The sequence below is a fragment of the Pelodiscus sinensis genome, chromosome 11 (genome assembly GCF_049634645.1).
Source record: "Pelodiscus sinensis isolate JC-2024 chromosome 11, ASM4963464v1, whole genome shotgun sequence".
In the NCBI taxonomy this organism is placed as follows: domain Eukaryota; kingdom Metazoa; phylum Chordata; order Testudines; family Trionychidae; genus Pelodiscus; species Pelodiscus sinensis.
The window spans coordinates 10,308,728-10,324,436 of NC_134721.1; the positions used below are offsets into that span (position 1 = coordinate 10,308,728).

The 15,709-nt window shown below is 44.7% G+C and overlaps 1 protein-coding gene across 1 annotated transcript; it reads left to right on the top strand.

Annotated features, from left to right (window-relative positions):
- Positions 1-9,551: 9,551 nt before the first annotated feature.
- Positions 9,552-12,115, top strand: GPR27 (G protein-coupled receptor 27). Its single transcript, XM_014573635.2, has one exon. The coding sequence runs from the start codon at positions 10,160-10,162 to the stop codon at positions 11,300-11,302; it is 1,143 nt and encodes a 380-aa protein (XP_014429121.2). The 5' UTR covers positions 9,552-10,159; the 3' UTR covers positions 11,303-12,115.
- Positions 12,116-15,709: the final 3,594 nt, after the last annotated feature.

Below are 15,709 nucleotides of genomic sequence, written 5' to 3' on the forward strand. Positions count from 1 at the left end.
GACATTTAAACTCCAGTCAAATTTTGGTTACAGAATTCACTCATCTCCAGTATGTGTCACAGCTTCCCTGTCAGTTTCTAGCTGACATTTCAAGTTCTACTTACTTCAGTCTGTAAGACCTCTTACCAGAAAGCTAGAAAGAGAGCTATTAAAATAATAGATTCCCTTTCATTAGACTGTCTTAAAAGCTAAAATAGTAATATAGCATGATAAAAATGTTTTAAAAGCTTTAGTTAGTAGCCCACAAAAGCTCAGTAAAGACCTATGAACACTCATAAAAATGAGATACACTTTTTCTGCACTATTTCCTGCATTACAGTTTTTTTTTTAAATGAGATAATGCTGGAGAAGTAGTTTAAATATAAAAAGTGCTGGATAGTTTACCTAACACCCCATACACGAAAGCAATAAAGGTGAGATTCTAATCCAGGCACAACCCTGAACAAACTGCACCATCTCAGACATAGTCTCTGGAGGCACAGTAGAGTCCTAGTTTTTCCTTAATTCCTCTTTCCTCCAGGGAGTGGTAATGTACTATTTGCCTAATGTTCTATTGACACTGGTTTAGGTCTTGGCTGAACACAGAAGTTACACCAATTTAACAAGTCAGTTTATTTAGACTGCTGTGACTGAGCATGTGCAATCTCCAATCTACTATATATTTTATAAAAGCGTTTGTCTGTCTGGTAGCTCAAGGACCACCCCCGACCTAAATCATTAGAGCTAGGACCATCAAATTCAGTACAGAGCTTCCTCTTATCATAACTTAAAACAACGTAAGGGTTTGGTTGTTCTAGGAAAATGGGATGTGCCTGGAATGAGATTGCTTCTCATAAAACCAGAAAAGAGACACAATCACCAGGGTAGCTTTCTCTCCCTCCGTCCCCTCCCCCCCGATTCATAAGGGGATCTTGCTGACTGTTAACCTTCCTCAGAGAGCGAGGGAAAGTTCACATTTTGCTGCATTCCTCACTCTGGCTGGGGAACACAGGGGGCAGATGAACTGTGCACTTTGCTCTCTTTCTCTGACAGGGACAGGAAGGGAGAGAGCAAGCAACCCTGGTATGAAACTTGATGGGAGGGGATCTTCTCCCCCCCCATTCCTCTATACACACACTACCTGTGCCCTGAGCCCCTCCTCACCCCCAACCCTGACTCCTGCACACACACACCCCCCCCCCAGGTATCCCAGTGCCCTGCTCTGAGCCCCTCTGTAAGGAAGGACCCAAGCAATACCAGGTAAATGTGCTAGTGATCTTATAACTTGAAACTGAATGAGAGAAGTGTAAGAATTTGGAATAAGTACAAATAAATCCTCTCTCTCAACCCTGACTAGGGTTGCCAGGTGTCTGGTATTCAACTGGACAGTCTGGTTTTCAGGCCCTCTGTCTGATAAAAAAAATTCAGAAAATACTGCACATGTGCAATGTTCGGTATTTTCTGGCTTTCCGGCTGGGCTCCCAAGGGAAGCCTGGCGGGGACGAGGGGAGTGGCTGGGAGGTGGGGCGCTATCAGCACTGGGAGCCTTGGAGAGGAGGGGAAGCCCTGTCCGTGCTCCTGAGCGCTGTTTCAGCGCATTGTGGAGCCTCACACAGACCCACTCGTGCTTTGCCGGGACAGTGCGCAGGACAGGCAACGCCCTGGGATCTGCATGTGCCTGGGTCAGTCCTGCTCCCCGCTGGCCGATTCGCTCCCCGACCCCTTCCCGGCCGGTTCTCCCCCACTTTTCTTCCTGATCTTCCCCAGCCCTAAATCGAATTAGCTGGTAAACCTCATTGCAGGAAGAATAACAGCTAATTCGATTTAGGGCTTTAATTTGGAATCCCGTTTCACTGCCGCGTGTAGACATGGGCAGTTACTTAGAGCTAGTCAATTTCTAAAATGGCAACCGACCGGGAACATGCTAAGGAAGCGTGGGATATTTAAATCCCGCCCTTCATTTGCAATTTCAGTTGCCCTCATTAGTCTCTCTAGATCGGACTAGGGGGCTAGTGTAGACATACCCTCAGATACCTGAAAACTGCTATCATGTCCCCCCTCAATCTTCCCTTTTCCAAACTAAATAAACCCAATTCTTTCAGCCTTCCTTCATAGGTCATGTTCTCTAGACCTTTAATCATTCTTGTTGCTCTTCTCTGGACCCTCTCCAATTTCTCCACATCTTTCTTGAAATGCAGTGCCGAGAACTAGACACAATACTCCAACTGAGGCCTAATCAGCGCAGAGTAGAGCGGAAGAATGACTTCTCGTGTCTTGCTCACAACACACCTATTAATGCATCCCAGAATCAGGTTTGCTTTTTTTGCAACGGCCTCACACCGTTGACTCATATTCAGCTTGTGGTCCTCTATAACCCTTAGATCCCTTTCTGCCGTACTCCTTCCCAGACAGTCGCTTCCCATTTTGTATGTGTGAAACTGACTGTTCCTTCCTAAGTGGAGCACTTTGCATTTGCCTTTATTAAACTTTATCTTGTTTACCTCAGACCATTTCTCCAATTTGTCCAGATCATTTTGAATTATGACCCTATCCTCCAGATTAGTCGCAATCCCTCCCAGCTTGGTATCATCTGCAAATTTAATAAGCGTTCTTTCTATACCAATATCTAAATCGTTGATGAAGATATTGAACAGAGCCGGTCCCAAAACAACCCCTGCGGAACCCCACTTGTTATGCCTTTCCAGCAAGATTGTGAACCATTAATAACTACGCTCTGAGTACAGTTATCCAGCCAGTTATGCACCCACCTTATAGTAGCCCCATCTAAGTTGTATTTGCCTAGTTTATTGATAAGAATATCTTGTGAGGCTGCATCAAATGCCTTACTAAAGTCTAGGTATACCACTCCACCGCTTCTCCCTTATCCACAAGACTCATTATCCTATCAAAGCAAAATGCAGGACAATGTAGCACTTTAAAGACTAACAAGATGGTTTATTAGATGATGAGCTTTCGTGGGCCAGACCCACTTCCTCAGATCAAATAGTGGAAGAAAAGTCACATTTCTATCACTATCCTATCAAAGAAAGCTATCAGATTGGTTTGACATAATTTGTTCTTTACAAATCCATGCACCTTACTACCTTCCAAGTGTTTGCAGATGATTTCCTTAATTACTTGCTCTATTATCTTCCCTGGCACAGAAGTTAAACTAACTGGTCTGTAGTTTCCTGGGTTGTTCTTATTTCCCTTTTTATAGATGGGCACTAGATTTGCCCTTTTTCAGTCTTCTGGAATATGTCCTATCATAACCTAGCGACAATGTATGACTTCATTATTTCTGCTGTCATGCCAAATAATTCAATTAGTAGATCAAAATTACAGGAATTCCATGGAGAGCAAATGACTTCAAAATGTAAAAGACACAGGGGGTATGTTCCAAATTCTCTTCTCAGTTATAGTAGTGCAGCTCCATTGAAGTCAGAACCAGGCTCACTTATTTTTAGCTAAAATAAGGCAAAACAGAATAAAAATAAAGGATCTTTGATTAGCCAATTAGAAATATTTTTATTTTTAAAATCCAGCACCCACAAAAAAAAGCAGTTACTGCCAGGAGTCACATCTTTGACTTTAGCAACACCATTTTTTGGTTGTAGGCATTAACCTGAATAAGAAATGGGTGAAGAGTTCTTATGATACTGCTAAAGACTTGTGTACTCGTTCCCTCAGGAGAAAAAAAAAACTTTGTTGGAGTTTCCTTTTTTTAGCTAATTCTCCCAGGTGTGGAAGTTTGTGGTTAGTGCTAAATAAAGGCATAGGCTAACTAAGACACAGTTTAGGACCTTGCAATATGAGGGGCCTTTAAAAAAGAAAAATCGGACTCCATTTCAAATGTTATCCAAATTGGTTTTCTTTTGTTCTGTACATACCTAAAACTGTTTATTTTAGTATGCATGATCATTTCTGCTTCATACTCTATCCATGCTTCACATGACTGAGTTTGCCAGTGATCGTCTTATGGAGTTGAGTCAAGTGGATGTTGAGGAGGATAAATTTATGTTGGCTTCTCTCCATCACTTTCGAGAACACTCACTGCCCTTTTATAGCCCAGCAAAAGGAAAAATCCCAACAATTCAATGTTTCATTGCAAAAATTAAATCGGCATAAACATTTCTAAATACATTTTATGTAGAGTCTGGATGAACTGCGTATTTTCCTAACAAAATTAATCAAATTCTTTTTTATTAATCATATGAAAAGGATAATTTTCCTTATTCAAGGTGTAAAAGAAATATATATCCTCTCATCTTATTATGAGACCGTAAAGCATTCGTGTTAATATATTCAATGTCCTTTCTGTGAAAATAATTCAGTTTTTTTATGGTTGATTCTATCTGATGGCAGATGAAGGAAATATTGGAGTAATTAGTATTTTCCATTTTAAGTAAATTATGATTCCATGTTTTAATTATGCAAATGTAGGCCAGATATTATAGTAATACCTAGAGAGCCCAATCAGGACCATATTATGTGATGTACAAAGAGAATGATAATAAGCTTATCTTACATTTTTAGCAAATAATTATTACTGCAGTATCCAGTATAGCTGTCAAGCCATATATATATATATTCACTATTGCAAAACAACTTGCATTCTAACCTGGTTTCATACCGCATGCTCCCAGTATTCCAAAAGATTCCCTTTTCTCTGAAACTGCTCATGCTTTGTCTTTGCTGAGAAGTGAACATGTTTTTGTAGAAAGCTGAAGAAAACTCTGTTAAGCCTTTTAAAAACAATAAAAAAGCCCAATTAACACATCCACTTGCTTTTCAGAGCAGTAGCTCATAGATTATGGTAACACACTTGCTTTCTGCTTCTGTTTTAGTCAGTGGGTATTTTACTTCATTGTTAACAGGTTCAGAGCATAGTCTCTAACTCAGGGGTGGGGAACCTTTTCAGGGTCAGGGGCTTGAGTCCCCAGTACCTTGCATAGTAATTAGTCAGTTTCACATGTGCAAAGAGGATGTAAAATGCTACCAAAGCAGATAAGCTCTGGCCCAAAGTGTGGGTAATGTGGCAAAGTGGATTGAGGCAGGAAGAAAACTTGCATGCACATGGAATTTTCCTTAGAGATTTTCAATTTTTGCAATTTTCTCAACATGTGATCTGGAAGAGCTGCCAAAACCTCATATAAAAGACTCGATGATGCTCGTATTTCCTGCCTTGCCGTGTCCTCAGTCACAGAGTAATCAGTCGGCAAACGCTCAGTTTCTAAAGAACAGCACGTCATCAACAGGGCAGAAAGTCAACCTTCGAAAAGACAGCGACAGAACAGAATTCCAAATGCCTATTCTTCCCTCTCCATTAAGTGAACTTCTAAAAGTCTAAGCATCTATTGTAGGGAACGTGCATGCTAAAGAACTTTTAGAAAGTGGCATGAACAGAGGCACTAGCAGTCATGGTACCTGGGTCTGGTTATTTCCAGTCAAAAAAAAATCTTCTGTTCAATTATGGAGAAGAATAGAGAAGCCAAGCCTGACTCATAATCACATGGGGGAAAATGCGAGTCACTGTTCTAGTTCAAAACATCCAGCTTGCTGTGGAGGAGGATTAGTGTCATTGTGGAGCTGTGCTCTTTTTTCCCCCTCTTCAACAGCTACAGGAACTTGGTAGTTAGAGATGGAACAGACCATTAAGTCAGAGACCATTTTCCTGTCAAGATAGAATACAATTCCCCAGTATGGAAATATTAAGCTGTCAGGAATAACCTCTTCAAAAATCAAAGAGCAACTCTCGTGTACCTCCAGTTGGGACATGCATAGCCATATGCATGTTTAGTGGCTTGGTGGAAGGGTATTATGCTGAATTCATTAATACTCAGCCATTCCCCATTATCTCAGCATCAGTGGAGGGAAGAACATACTGGTTAGATCTAACTCGCACATTTTGCCCTAGTGCGGTCATACTTCTAGAAACAGAGAGGTGCTGTGATACCTTAGGGTGTATCTAGACTACAGGGTTTTGTCGACAAAAGTGGACTTTTGTTGACAAAACTATACCTGCGTCTACACTATCGCAGAGTTCTGTTGACATAATGTCGTCAGAACGTGGCAGTTTTGTCGACGGTGGTAAACCTCATTCTACGAGGAATAATGCCTTTTGTCGACCGAGTTCTGTCGACAGAAGGCGTTACTGCATCTACTCTGTCCTTTGCGTCTACACTCTCACGTTGACAAAGTGGTTTGCTTTGTTGACAGAACTGGATGTTGTCTAGACGCTCTTTGTCGACAGAAGCTTTGTCAACAGTATCTGTCGACAAAAGCCTCTGTCGACAAAAGCCTGTAGTCTAGACGTACCCTTAGAGAATAATACATTTATTAAGTCATGAGCTTTCATGGGTAAAACCATGAAAGCTCATGACCTAATACATGTGTTAGTCTCTAAGGTGCCACAGGACTTCTCATTATTTTTAAAGTTACAGACTAATATGGCTACCCCTCTGAAACTTCTAGAAACAGACACAGGCCAAAAATGTTTAAATAAGAATGGCCATAGTGGGTCAGACCCAGGGCCGCATTACGACTTTCGTGGGCCCTAGGCACCTTTGCCTTAGTGGGCCCCTTCCTCCATAAAAAACAAATATTAAACATTATTTTTGATATAACTTTAAATACTTCAACCTTTTTTTCTGTTTTAGGCAAAATTTAATAGATTTTCGTGGGCCCTAAAAGTTTCATTTTTTTCTGATGTGAGAAAAAAATTTAAACATTTTCTTCGACCCTAAAAGTTCATTTTTTTTCTTCTGATTTTAAAAGAAATTAAAACATTTTCGTGGGCCCCTAAAAGTATCGTGGGCCCTAGGCACTGTGCCTACTGTGCCTAATGGATAAGTCGGCCCTGGTCAGACCAAAAGTCCATCTAGGCCAGTATCCTGTCTTCCAACAGTGACCGATGCTAGATGCCCCCAGAGGGAATGAACAGAACAGGTAGTCCTAACCCTCTCCTGTCACCCATTTCCAGCTTCTGACAAACAGAGGCTAGGAACACCATCCCTATCCATCCTAGCTAATGGACATTGACGGACTATCCTTCATTAATTTATGCAGCTCTTTTTTTAACCGTTATAGTCCTGGCATTCACAATATCCTCTGGCAAGGAGTTCCACAGGTTGGCTGTGTGGTGCGTGAAGAAATACTTCCTATTATTTGTTTTAAACCTGTTACCTAGTAATTTCATTTGGTGACCCCTAGTTCTTATGTTATGGGAACAAGTAAATAATGTTTCCTTATTCACTTTCTCCACACCGGTCATGATTTTATAGTCTTTGTATCATATCCCCTCCCCTTAGGATAATGTCTACACAGCAGCGTTATTTTGGAATACCGTCAGTAGTGGGCGTCTACACAGCAAGCCCATTATTTTGAAATACATTTGAAATAATGGGCTTATTACTCGTACTTCTGTAACCCTCACTATATGAGGAGTAAGGGAAGCTGAGGGAAGAGTGCTCTATTTTGAAACAACTGCTGTGTAGACAACACCAAATTGTGCTTAAACTACGCAATTAGTGTAGCTCAAGTTGCGTAGCTTACTTAGAGTTTAGCCCTGCGGTGTAGATCTGCCCCCAGTCTCCTCTTTTCTAAGCTGAAAAGTCCCAGTCTTTTTAACCTTTCTTCATATGGCAGCCGTTCCAAACCCCAAATGCCTAAATCTAGTTTTACTGACTGCAAAAGCTTTCCTGTGTTAATCTATGTGTTACTGTGTTACTGTCAGGGTAGAATGAATAGGTCATCTCCGTCACCTGACAGATGGAAGTCGCGAGGTGCTTGTTTTGCTATAAATCACCATGTTATGCTATACTCAGTGTTAATTTATTTGGGAACCATTGCACAGTGATATACAGGCTACAGTAGGCAAGCACTATTGCTGTGCAGTCCACCTAAGCCAGGTAGTATTACAAAGGTTTACAGTTCCTTACACTATTTTCATGGTAATGTCCCAATATTACTTTACTTCCTGTCACTTCCTGTTTTACAGTTGTCATAAAGTACTGGTCCTTGGGGATCTCCCCATAAACAATCACAAAGCTACCTCATTAGCCTCCTTCTAAATAACTCCTTAAAACACTCCTTTGCCATCATATCACCAAAATAAAGTGACATCAGTTAGGGTGCCTTTGTCTATCATGCTGACCACCACTGTCTCATTATTTCCTTCTACCCCCCATCTATCTGTATTAATCTTTTGTCTTGTACTTAGATTGCAAATTCCTTGGTGCAGTGACCAGTGTTTCCTGTAAGCAGAGCACTTGTGTGGTCTCAGGAAAGATTTAAATGCTGCCCAGTGGATTAGCAGAGCACGCAAACCTAGGCTTTTTTGTTTCTACTGGTGGTGCACATTCACCCATGTATTGTTGTACATCAAAATTTAGTCCACACATGGATGGAAAAAAATCCACACATGGATGGAAAAGATTAGTGGGAACACTGGGAGTGACTATCTTTTTGTTCTATGTTTACACAGCGCCTGGCACAATGGGGCCCTGGTCCAAGAACAAAGGTTTTATCATCTAAATCCAGCCCATCATGGCAGATGGGTTTAGATTATGGAAAAATCTGCAGCATCCCTGGTCTGCCCTTTGCATGTATCAAGTCCCAGACATTTTCCTCTCTGTGTAGTATTTGAAGAGCTTATTCTTTCAGTGAGCTCCTTTTGTATGTTCCTCTAGCTGCCCAATTATTTGCATTTCAGTAGTATCTCAGACCCAGGGATCGCATCCCCAGTAAAGTTATCCAGGTTTCCCATTGACTAAAGTATTAGCTATCATATTAAACAAATGGATCCCATCCTACTTTCCATTTCAGGAACTATCCTGTGGCATAGCGTCCCTCATTTAGGGTGACCAGCGATCCCAATGTTATCAGGAGGACTGTCCCAATATTAGGGCTTTTGTCTTTATATAAGCACCTATTTTCCCCCCTCAGAAAAGAGTCCACATTTTTTTAATCTGGTCTCTCAGCCCTCATTCTGGGTCCTTCTATCCTCACCTTTGGATGACGGCAGACCATTAGTAACCAGAGGTGAAAGTAAGTGGGTGCGCCCTGGTGTGCAGGTCTGACAAGAACTGATAGAGCTCTGGCAAAAGCTGGCAGGGACCGGGGTTGCAGTACCACAGTACCTGTAAGAAATTGGGAAGTACTTTCACCTTTGTTAAGTATCAGAGGGGTAGCCGTGTTAGTCTGAATCTGCAAAAGCGAGGAGGAGTCCTGTCACCCACAGGACTCCTCGTCACCTTTGTTAGTAACCCCTAAGGATGGCCTTCCCTTCGTAGGAGCTATCATGGGAATGTGAATTGAAGAGTGAATGTGTGTCCTTTATTGGGGGTGGGGGGGATTCACCTCCCATTCCCCCCCCCCCCCCGGGATTTTACATAGCAGCTGGTCCCTGCCGAAGGCAAAGAAGCTCCTCCAGGTTGACGCAGAGACAAAACTGATCCCCTGGGCGGGAGGGGCGCAGGAGGGAGAAGCCCAGCCCAGCCCCGCCAGGGCACGACTCAGCTGCACCCGTGCAGGAGGGCCCCTAGAGAGAGACAGCGCCGGCGTCATCCCTTGCTGGACGGCTGGCTGGCTGAGTGGCGCGGGCGGGCGAGGACAGCCCCGCCCGGCTGGCGCTGCCGGCAGCGAGCCGGGGCTTTGCTGGCTCCCGCTCCTGTGCGCAGGCCCAGCCGGCCCCTCCACTTGGCTCCGGAGCAGCCGCTCGCCGGAAGCCGAGCCCGAGCCGAGCCCCGCGGGTAGCTGAGCCGCCAGGGGCTCGCCCCGCCTGGGTCCCCCGGCGGCGGAGAGACAAAGGAGGGCGCGGGGCCATGCGGCAGGATGCCGGAGCCCAGCCGCCCCCGCCCCCGGCAGCCTCCCCCCCGGCGGCTGCGCTAGGCGACGCCTGAAGTTCGCGGGGCGCCCGATGCGGCTGCCGCCCCGGGCAGCGGGGTCCCGGCGGCGGGCGGGGGAGGCGGGGGGCCGCCAGCCGGCATGGGGGCGCCGCGCTCCGCACACGCCCAGCCCGGCCCGGGCATGAAGCAGCCGAGCGTCTGCGGAGCGGCAGCCGGCGGGGCGCGGCGAGCGGGCCGGGGCTGGCAGGGAGGCAGGCGCAGCGCGCTCCGCTAGCCGCCGTCTGGGTGCGGCGGGCGAGCGCTGAGCCGAGCCCCGCGCCTCCCTTCCCCCGATGGCGAACGCCAGCGAGCTCAGCAGCAGCAGCCCGCACCTGCCCAGCCCCGGCGGCCTGCTCAGCGCCTCCGGCCTCAAGCTGGCCACGCTGGGCTTGATCCTGTGCGTCAGCCTGGCCGGCAACGTGCTCTTCGCCTGGCTCATCCTGAAGGACCGGCACTTGCACCGCGCCCCCTACTACCTGCTGCTGGACCTGTGCCTGGCCGACGCGCTGCGCTCGCTGGCCTGCTTCCCCTTCGTCATGCTGTCGGTGCGCAGCGGGGCGGGCGCCTGGCCCCACGGGCCGCTCAGCTGCAAGGTGCTGGCCTTCCTGGCCGTCCTCTTCTGCTTCCACGCCGCCTTCCTGCTCTTCTGCGTGGGGGTGACCCGCTACATGGCCATCGCCCACCACCGCTTCTACGCCAAGCGCATGACGGGCTGGACCTGCCTGGCGGTGGTGTGCATGGTCTGGACCCTGGCCATGGCCATGGCCTTCCCGCCCGTCTTCGACGTGGGCACCTACAAGTTCATCCGGGAGGAGGAGCAGTGCATCTTCGAGCACCGCTACGTCAAGGCCAACGACACGCTGGGCTTCATGCTCATGCTGGCCGCCGTCATCGCCGCCACCCACCTGGTCTACGTCAAGCTCCTCTTCTTCATCCACGGGCACCGCAAGATGAAGCCGGCCCAGCTGGTCCCAGCCATCAGCCAGAACTGGACCTTCCATGGCCCCGGAGCAACTGGGCAAGCGGCGGCCAACTGGACAGCTGGCTTTGGTAGGGGCCCTACCCCACCCACCCTGGTGGGCATCAGGCAGGCCACCCACAGCCAAATCAAGAGGTTGCTGGTGCTGGAGGAATTCAAGATGGAGAAGAGGATCTGCAAAATGTTCTACATGATCACCCTGCTCTTCCTGCTGCTCTGGTCCCCCTACATCGTGGCCTGCTACCTGCGGGTCTTCATCAAGGCCAGCACCCTCCCGCAGGTCTACCTGACTGCTTCGGTCTGGATGACATTCGCCCAGGCGGGAGTCAACCCCATCCTGTGCTTTATCTTCAACAAAGAGCTCAGGGTCTGCTTCAGAGCTCATTTCCCCTGCTGCCAAAGCATCCAGAGCACGCAGGGCACCATCCTTTGTGATCTGAAGAGCTTTGGGATGTAGGGTGGCTTTTCTTATCACGAAAAAATGAATCCTTTCCCATATTTCTGCACATGCACTCAAGTGTTGTTTCTGAGGAAATTCAAATCAGCACCCAGCCCCCAAACTTTTAGCTGTAAGAAGCTATTGTTTATTTTTCTATACTCTGCATATGCTGTCTTCAAAACATAAGAAATTGCTGCCTATGGGGCTACTTTATATGAACAAAATACCCCACCACTTAGGCTGTAAGAAGCAGTTTTATTTGTCTTTGTGTGGTTTTTAAAAACAAAACAGGGCTCCAAGTTTCTGGTCTTGCTTCTAACCTTTGTAGGTGTGATTGCACCTGATCTAGCTAAAAGGCCATGGTAGTTTTGTTCCTTACTCCTGTCTGTTTTGATAAAGGCTTGACAGTTTTATTCAGGATTTGATAAAGGCCAAGACAAACATTTTATACTAAAGTTATTTTTGATGACTTCACAGGTATTGTTTTCTTATTTGTTTTGAAGTCAAGAAGTCAGTTTTTATGGGGAGCTGTTGAGTTGGCAGTCTCAAGTGATTTTAAGTATTGAAAGCAGTGATGTAATTTTTGCCTGAAATGCAAACACAGTGTAGAACGATATTCTTGTTGCACTACTCATTTGGTAATATTTCATAATTCTTTGTGACGTGATTTTAAAATGAATCTCAACTTTAAAAATGATCAATTATATCAGTTTTTAAACTAGATTGAATTCATATTTTACTGACTTTGTAGGAAGTTATCTACAAAACTGGGTCACATACTTGTACATTTTGACTGTTTTCTTTAATAAAAGACTAAACTTTATGAAATTATTTCAGAATGGCCGAATAGTGCTTTCTGACATAAGTGTGCATATAAAATTGCATGTCCCTTACGGCTGAGTATAATTCACAGTTTTGGATATCATGGAGAAGCACAGAGTTTGCATTTGCTGTTCAGTCTCATTTTAGGTATTAACATAAACAAGTAATTAAAATATTTTTAAAGAGACAAGTTCATGATGGGTGACGGGTTTAAATAGCACAATTCCTTTTCTGTCGGTTACAATGAATTCCCACGTAGAAAATTGCTCCATTAATGATGGGAAAATTCTGGATAATTATCTATCATTAATTTTAGTAGGAAAAGGAGTTTAACACAATTGCTTGGTTAACATTGTGCGCATCTACAAGCTTCTCTGTTCAGGAAAGTTATTTTGAATTATTAATGGACTAGGTATTTTTATATTTTATTATTGTGACTTATGTTGTAAAGACGTATCTAAACGTATTAACTGAGTTGCTTGGAACCAACCTATCGTATCTATATCAGAAAGTACTTTCATCAGAGAAGTCAAAAACTTTTGTTTTATATCAAGGAACCTCTCAAACATAAAATTTAGCAGACAGTAATCTTTTACTGTTTTGTAACAAATCACATGCATGACAGAAATAAGGGGCTTAATTTCTATAAAGAAATTTCAGTGATTGCCACAACAGTAGTATCTCCATAAACACTAGCCACAAATTATTGTTCATCCACTAGATGAGATCTTTCTTGAGTGTAAAGTTGTTGCATAAATATGTTTTGCTGTATTGTAACCTTATTGGACAGGACCTTGAGGAGTTAGGTATGGCAGTTAAAATTAGAAGGCTGACAAGTGAGTACTTGAATGGTGAAACCAAATTTTGCTGTAACACTGAGTCTAGAAAACCTAAGAAATAAAATTTCCTGCAACATGAAGTGCAGGCTTTGAGCTTTCACTTCAGTAGTAACATACAGAAAGCAGAGGGAAAGGTTCAAAAACAGGAACGTGAATTTAAATAATCAGTGGCTAGACTTGGCCAAAGTTTGAAAAAGGAGCTTGAGAGTGACTTAATCAGTTCAAAGGTTTGAACTTTGAACTACAACATGGAACTTAAACAGTTACAGAACTTCAAGTGGAAATATGGGAGGTTTTAGGGGAAGGGGGGAGAACATAAAAATTGTATGTTACAGTTCTTATTTAGTTAAGGCTTCCTTACAGACATCCATAGAGCACTGGTAACTGCCTTGTGTGTATAACTTGTTTTACTGTAGTTCTTTTCAGTTGTATTTAAGTTTTTTACAGACTAACACGGACTTTGAAAATTAAAAATTATCTTGTAGAGATATGAGAATGTGTGACAGTGAGGGGGAAATCTCGCTCCCCTGGGGTACAGAGCCCCCAGAAGGGTTCGAGGCCGGAGGTCAAATCAGCGAGGCAGGAAAGAAACTTAGAAGAGAAAACTTTATGATGCATGCATGCAGGCTGTCACTTCCAAGAGTGAAGCAGCAGCCCTGACAGACAGATTCAGGTATCCTTTATACAGAATTGTTCTTCTTTAACATATCAAAGTCTCAGCAGAAGTACTCTGAGACTTCTGTTCACCCCAGGAGTGCTAGAAGTAAGTTTTTACAGTACACAAAGCCACATGAGAACTTGAGTGGAGGAGTCTACAAGGCAAACTGTGACAAAGATAAGGGTTTACATGACAAATTGTGACAGACTAGGAGTATCCATGAATTTGAGATAGTCATTTGTAAGGGTCTTTGATTAGAGCTAATTTGATTTCTCTCTGTTACAGGGAGAGAGGCCTGGAAAACTTTTTAACCCTTACAGCAGTTTTCTTTTAGAAAGTTATGATTTCTGCACAGTTCCCCCCTTTAGACACAATTGGAGTTATTTGATTTTTCTCCCACAATTCCCCCCTTTAATACTCCTATTGGAGTATTACTCAAAGTTATTCTAGACATTTTTAGGTATTCTTTTTTTTGCTGGGATGAATTCTTATCTTAGAGGGAGGTTTTCTTTATCAGTTGGGTAAATGATCCACTGCCCATTCACCCCCAGATCTTTACCAGTGCCAATATTGCTTTTAAAACATAAGGGAAACATAAGGGAAGCATTCCCTGATGGATGTAATGCTTGAGTAAGGGGAATCCCTGAGGCAATCAGATTTTTATGCCAAATCTGCCTGTTCCCCCCCATGACTATGTACTTTTGGCACAGTGTTATCATTCTGGGCATCTACCCGCTCCCGCTCTCCTGTAGAGTACTGACTACCAGTAGATCTGAATTTTAGGGGTCTGGTCCACAGGGAGGCAGGAGTTGGGATAAACTGTAATGGTAAAAGGCCTTCAGAGCCTTCTATAAGCTGTTCACATATCCAACAGTCACTTGTATCACTTGTATTGGTGAGGGACACAACCTTTTGCAGGGCTTCCCAATAAGGGTGGGGAAAGTTATATACTAAGGCTATTCTGACTACTAAAAGAAGGAAAACAATCCCCATCTTATTATAGTATCTTAAGTCTCTAAAGTAGAAAGGATAATAATAATATAGTAATTAGCTAGCAACTAGCAAAGCAGTCTCTTTAACTAAGCTTAATCAGTTAGTATTGTTTGGCTTGCCTCTGCAGGCACTCTTCGAGATTTCGTAGTCTCTTAGTTCACTCAATACTGGAATGGATTTCCCTTTGTGAGAGCTACAGGGCTCCAGGCTCACCTGTAGGTCTTTGCTGGTACAGTCCTACCTCTCAGGTTGTACCTCGAAGCTCCTGGTGGAGGCCGGTTTGGTAACAGTCTGGTTTGAAAGTTTGCCGCCTCGGTCCGCTGAACCTCGTCCTCAGGTGATTCCTCCAGGGAGGGGTCCTGGGTGACGGGGTCAATCAGCTCTGTTGGATCTGCAGTTCGGCGTACATGACTTGCGTGGATCCACGAGGGGCGCTCCTTCACCTTTACTGCTGTGTGGGTGATGAGCAGCAATTGGAACGGTCCTTTCCACCGGGCTGTCAGGGAATTCTTTCTGCTATGTTCCTTCACGAACACGTAGTCGCCTGGTTGGATGTTGTGGCACAGCACATCAGTAGGTGCTGGGAGGGCTTCCTTTACCTGCAGGTGCAAGCTCTCCTAACCATCATTTTATGTCTAGGTTTCTTCTTTCTGTGTGGCTGTTAGCCTGTGGGCCTCCTGCAACATTAAACTGCTTACAAATCACACATGAATTAGATATTCTTGAGACAGCTTCTAGGTGCATGCCTGGGGCGTACCATTGTTTTGGGATTTGTGAGGCCACCCCCCTTTTGCTCATGTGTGTCATTTGATGAGACACCTGAGCAAGCTGCCGTGTGAGAGATTTTTGGGGCGACTGGGCAGCCATCAGGTGCACCCATTATCCCAGCTGGGGATAAGGAGCAGCCTGCTTTCTCCCAAAGGTTTTTCTCTGCAGGTTGAGCAGCTTGCTGTAGTTCTATCAGGTCCTGCAAAGAAACAGGGAGGGAAAGAGAGACCAGAATCTGAAAGGGAGCCAGAGGTCCATGTGCTGCTGCACGTCTGGCCGCTGCATCAGCATTCCCATTACCCAGAGAAACAGGATCAGTGGCACCTGTGTGGGCCGGGCAATGGG

Coding starts and splice junctions, on each gene's coding strand:
- GPR27 (XM_014573635.2), top strand. CDS start 10,160: ATGGCGAACGCCAGCGAGCTCAGCAGCAGCAGCCCGCACCTGCCCAGC.